The 3,472-nt window shown below is 43.2% G+C and overlaps 1 protein-coding gene across 1 annotated transcript; it reads right to left on the bottom strand.

Moving 5' to 3' along the window:
- Window positions 1-1,122: 1,122 nt before the first annotated feature.
- Window positions 1,123-1,803, bottom strand: LOC140861405 (uncharacterized). Its single transcript, XM_073264427.1, has 2 exons — window positions 1,413-1,803; window positions 1,123-1,280 (listed from the first exon to the last, which is right to left on the bottom strand). The coding sequence occupies exons 1-2, from the start codon at window positions 1,801-1,803 to the stop codon at window positions 1,123-1,125; spliced, it is 549 nt and encodes a 182-aa protein (XP_073120528.1).
- Window positions 1,804-3,472: the final 1,669 nt, after the last annotated feature.

Genomic DNA, 3,472 nt, shown 5'->3' on the forward strand with positions numbered 1-3,472 from the left:
AAACATATTAAGTACCGATATGGACTTGAATAAGAACAACAAGTTCTTTATTCTCTCATTATCAATCATCACTGTGTCCTGATGAAAAATTGTAATCACTTGACAACTCAAAATCATATCTCTAATCTCATGGGAAAACCACCATAATAAGTCTTACAATCACTTAATAAGAAACCCAAATCACCATGCTGATCATGCCCCTGATCACTATCTAAAACTCTACTAAGGCCAGACTATACTGATCGAATCTCCTGGTTCTCCCCCAGTACCACCTGCGAAAACTTTCCATCCAGAATGTACTCTTGTCAAAGAATCCTTTTCAAGACCATTCTGTCAACGAAAACTAAAATCTGTATCTCTGATAAAGTCAGACGATAACTTTCAATTATCTTGGCACTAATTCAGTACCAATATAAAATTCATAAGAATATTCCTTTTGGTAATTATACCCCTTGCTATAACTGTGCAAAATATCAAGACTCAAGTAGCCTCCCCCAATAGCCTATCTGGAATAAACCTCCCAGAAAACACTGGCGTAGGTCGCACTTCCTATCCCGTCTTTGAACAATCCATCACAGTCCTCAGCACCTGGTATAATGCATCACTAAAAGTATGATGAAAATTCATCATCAATAAACAATTACTCAAACACTGAGTATCTGAGGAAACAAGTCAACTATGGCATTATGTCAAATCACTGACTTTTTGAATCAAAGGAAAAATCCTAGAACTGATCATCTGAAAACTAGCACAACTCTAATCCTTGGTTATGCAAATATCAACTAATTCAACATAGTTGAATATTGATCAAAAAATACTTGGAATTTAAATTTAGAAAATTTCCAAATCATAAATCCACATGATTGTCAGAATACAACTTATTAACATTCTGTTATCACAAAATAGAATTATCAAACGGAATACTCAAATACATCATCCGTCAAAATCATTCTGAGTGTCATCATTCTTTTCTGACTGCGTCTGAGATCCCTGCAAAGCATAAATCTGACCCTGCATCCGAGACTGTTGACCATCTCCATGATGCCTACTCTGGGTCCTCTGCTGCACTGATGCCTCAGACTGTCTACTCACCTGAGATCCCATCCTAGATGCTTGTCCACTCTATCCGCTACGCTTGGGACAATCTCTCTTGAAGTGATCAACACTTCCACAGATGAAACAAGCTCCAGCAGTGGCTCTACAATTCTCAGTGGGATGATCTCTCCCACAATGATCATACTGCAACTTTTTCTTGCCCGACTGACGAGTCTCACCAGATCCTGTACATGAAGAAGATCCGGATTTCTTAAACGACTGAGTATGGGGACCCAAAGAACTCGTGGGTCTTGACGAGATGAATGACCTGTTGCGTCGAATGTTGTCCTCTGCCTGGTGACATCGACTCACTAAACCCTCATAAGTCATGTCATCTCCCACAGCAACTCCGTCATGAATCTCCGGATTAAGGCCTTGGAGGAACAAATTATACTTCGCCTCTGAACTATCAGAAATCTGGGGGCAATAAGGAAACAACTCAAAGAACTTCAACTGGTACTCCTCAATCGACATTGATCCCTGCCGCAAACCCAGCAACTCACTTGTCTTCGTCTGTCGAAGAGCAGGATGAAAATACAGTTTATGAAAAGCCGTGCGGAACTCATCCCAGATAGCAACTCCTCGGGCTACAATAAAAGGCGCAGAAGTAGAATCCCACCACTTCCGAGCTCGTCCTTCGACCAGGAAATCAAGAGTCTCCATCCGCTGCTCCTCAGTGCATTGGAACTCCCAGAAACAAACATCCATACGTCATAGCCAATTTCCCGCATCCTCCGGTGACTCTCCTCCGACTAAAGGCTTCGGACCCATCTGCATAAACCTATGCATGCTGAAACGCCTGCGATAATCATGGCGATGGTGATGACGGCCCCGACGATGCTCTCGGTCGTCCTGATCACCCCAGCATCCACCTATGCTGCCTTGACTACTCTCGTCACCATGACCCGCCATCTACACGATGATTAAAGGTGAAACCCAATTCCAACAATCTAGTTCCCAAGATTACTATGCATGCTCTGATACCATAAATGTAGTGACCCGCACCGTGATCACCTACTAATCAGAAGCTTAAACATGCATTTAACTTAATTAAACATAATCAGATAAATAACAGCGGAAAATCTAAAAGATAAACAATTCCAAGATAAATAAATCTTGATACAACCAAATCGAATATATACCGAATAAAATCTTAATAGAGAAATCCTCTGATGACCCTTGCTACCAGCCCTGGTCACCGATCAACTACTGATCTCGCTCCTGGTCCACCTGCAAAACCTGCCCCGTAGAATGGGGTGTCCGAGATAAAAGTAGGGACGTGAGCGCTAACGCCCAATACGTAAAGTGTTGAATATACAGGTCTATATGATGCATGCAACATGAACTATGAATGATCTGGGTAACTGGGATCATATCTGGAAAATCATGCTCAGTTCATAGGCGCTTCCAGTATGCGCACGCTGCTCCAAAGATCCAGTGGGTGCCACACATACTAAACCCGATCTTGGACTATCACCATCCTAGGTAAAAACCGTACACGCTGCCCCGTCGGTCCAGTGGGTGTCACACGGTACCCGATCGTATAATAACAACAACCCTAGGGCTGAGCGACCCTAGAACAACTGGTTATCTCAAAAGGATAACAGGCTCAACATGGTATGCAAATGCCGCATACAAATCATGAACAATAAATCATGCATATTATGACAGATAATAATGCAACACATAATTATGCAACACATAAACATGTATATTCAGCTGGCTATCTCAGTCTGTACTTACGTACCTTAGTTCTACTAGGCAAGTTATACCAGCTCTAAAGTCCAAGCCTATAATCCGCACTACAATGCAAAAATACTCATGCATTATAACAATATTCTAAAAGCCTTAACTCCGCTATAACATACTCCCTATTTACTATAAGGAGTCAAAGCTATACCTGCGTCCGTCGTCAGCCCGCTGATGACGATTGCCCCAGAACTTGGGCACCACTCCGCAGCAACCCTGGAGCGCCTCGCCAACCTTCGGACCAAGCCTATGAAGGATGGAATCACTCCTAAACTCCTAAAACTAGGCTGAAACCGAGAGAGAAAAATAGGAATTGGTGTGAAATTGTGGCCCTCGGAACCCATATTTATAGGCCACGATCGAAAGCTCCGATCGTAGGATCGGAAGCTCCGATCTCCACCTGCAGCTACGTGTTCAATCCTCGAAGACACTTGGCACTGGACAGGGATCGAAAGCTCCGAACGGGGATCGGAAGCTCTGAACTGATCAGAAGTTCCGAACTGGTTCGGAAGCTCCGATCGAACAGCTTCTTCCGAACTGTTTCCGGGTGCTTCCGAACTGGTTTTGGACCCTCGGGACCTACCCTACCATTTTCGGACGTTCCGGATCTGATTTTTCACTTATTTTA

The sequence above is a fragment of the Henckelia pumila genome, chromosome 4 (genome assembly GCF_033568475.1).
Source record: "Henckelia pumila isolate YLH828 chromosome 4, ASM3356847v2, whole genome shotgun sequence".
In the NCBI taxonomy this organism is placed as follows: Eukaryota; Viridiplantae; Streptophyta; class Magnoliopsida; order Lamiales; family Gesneriaceae; genus Henckelia; species Henckelia pumila.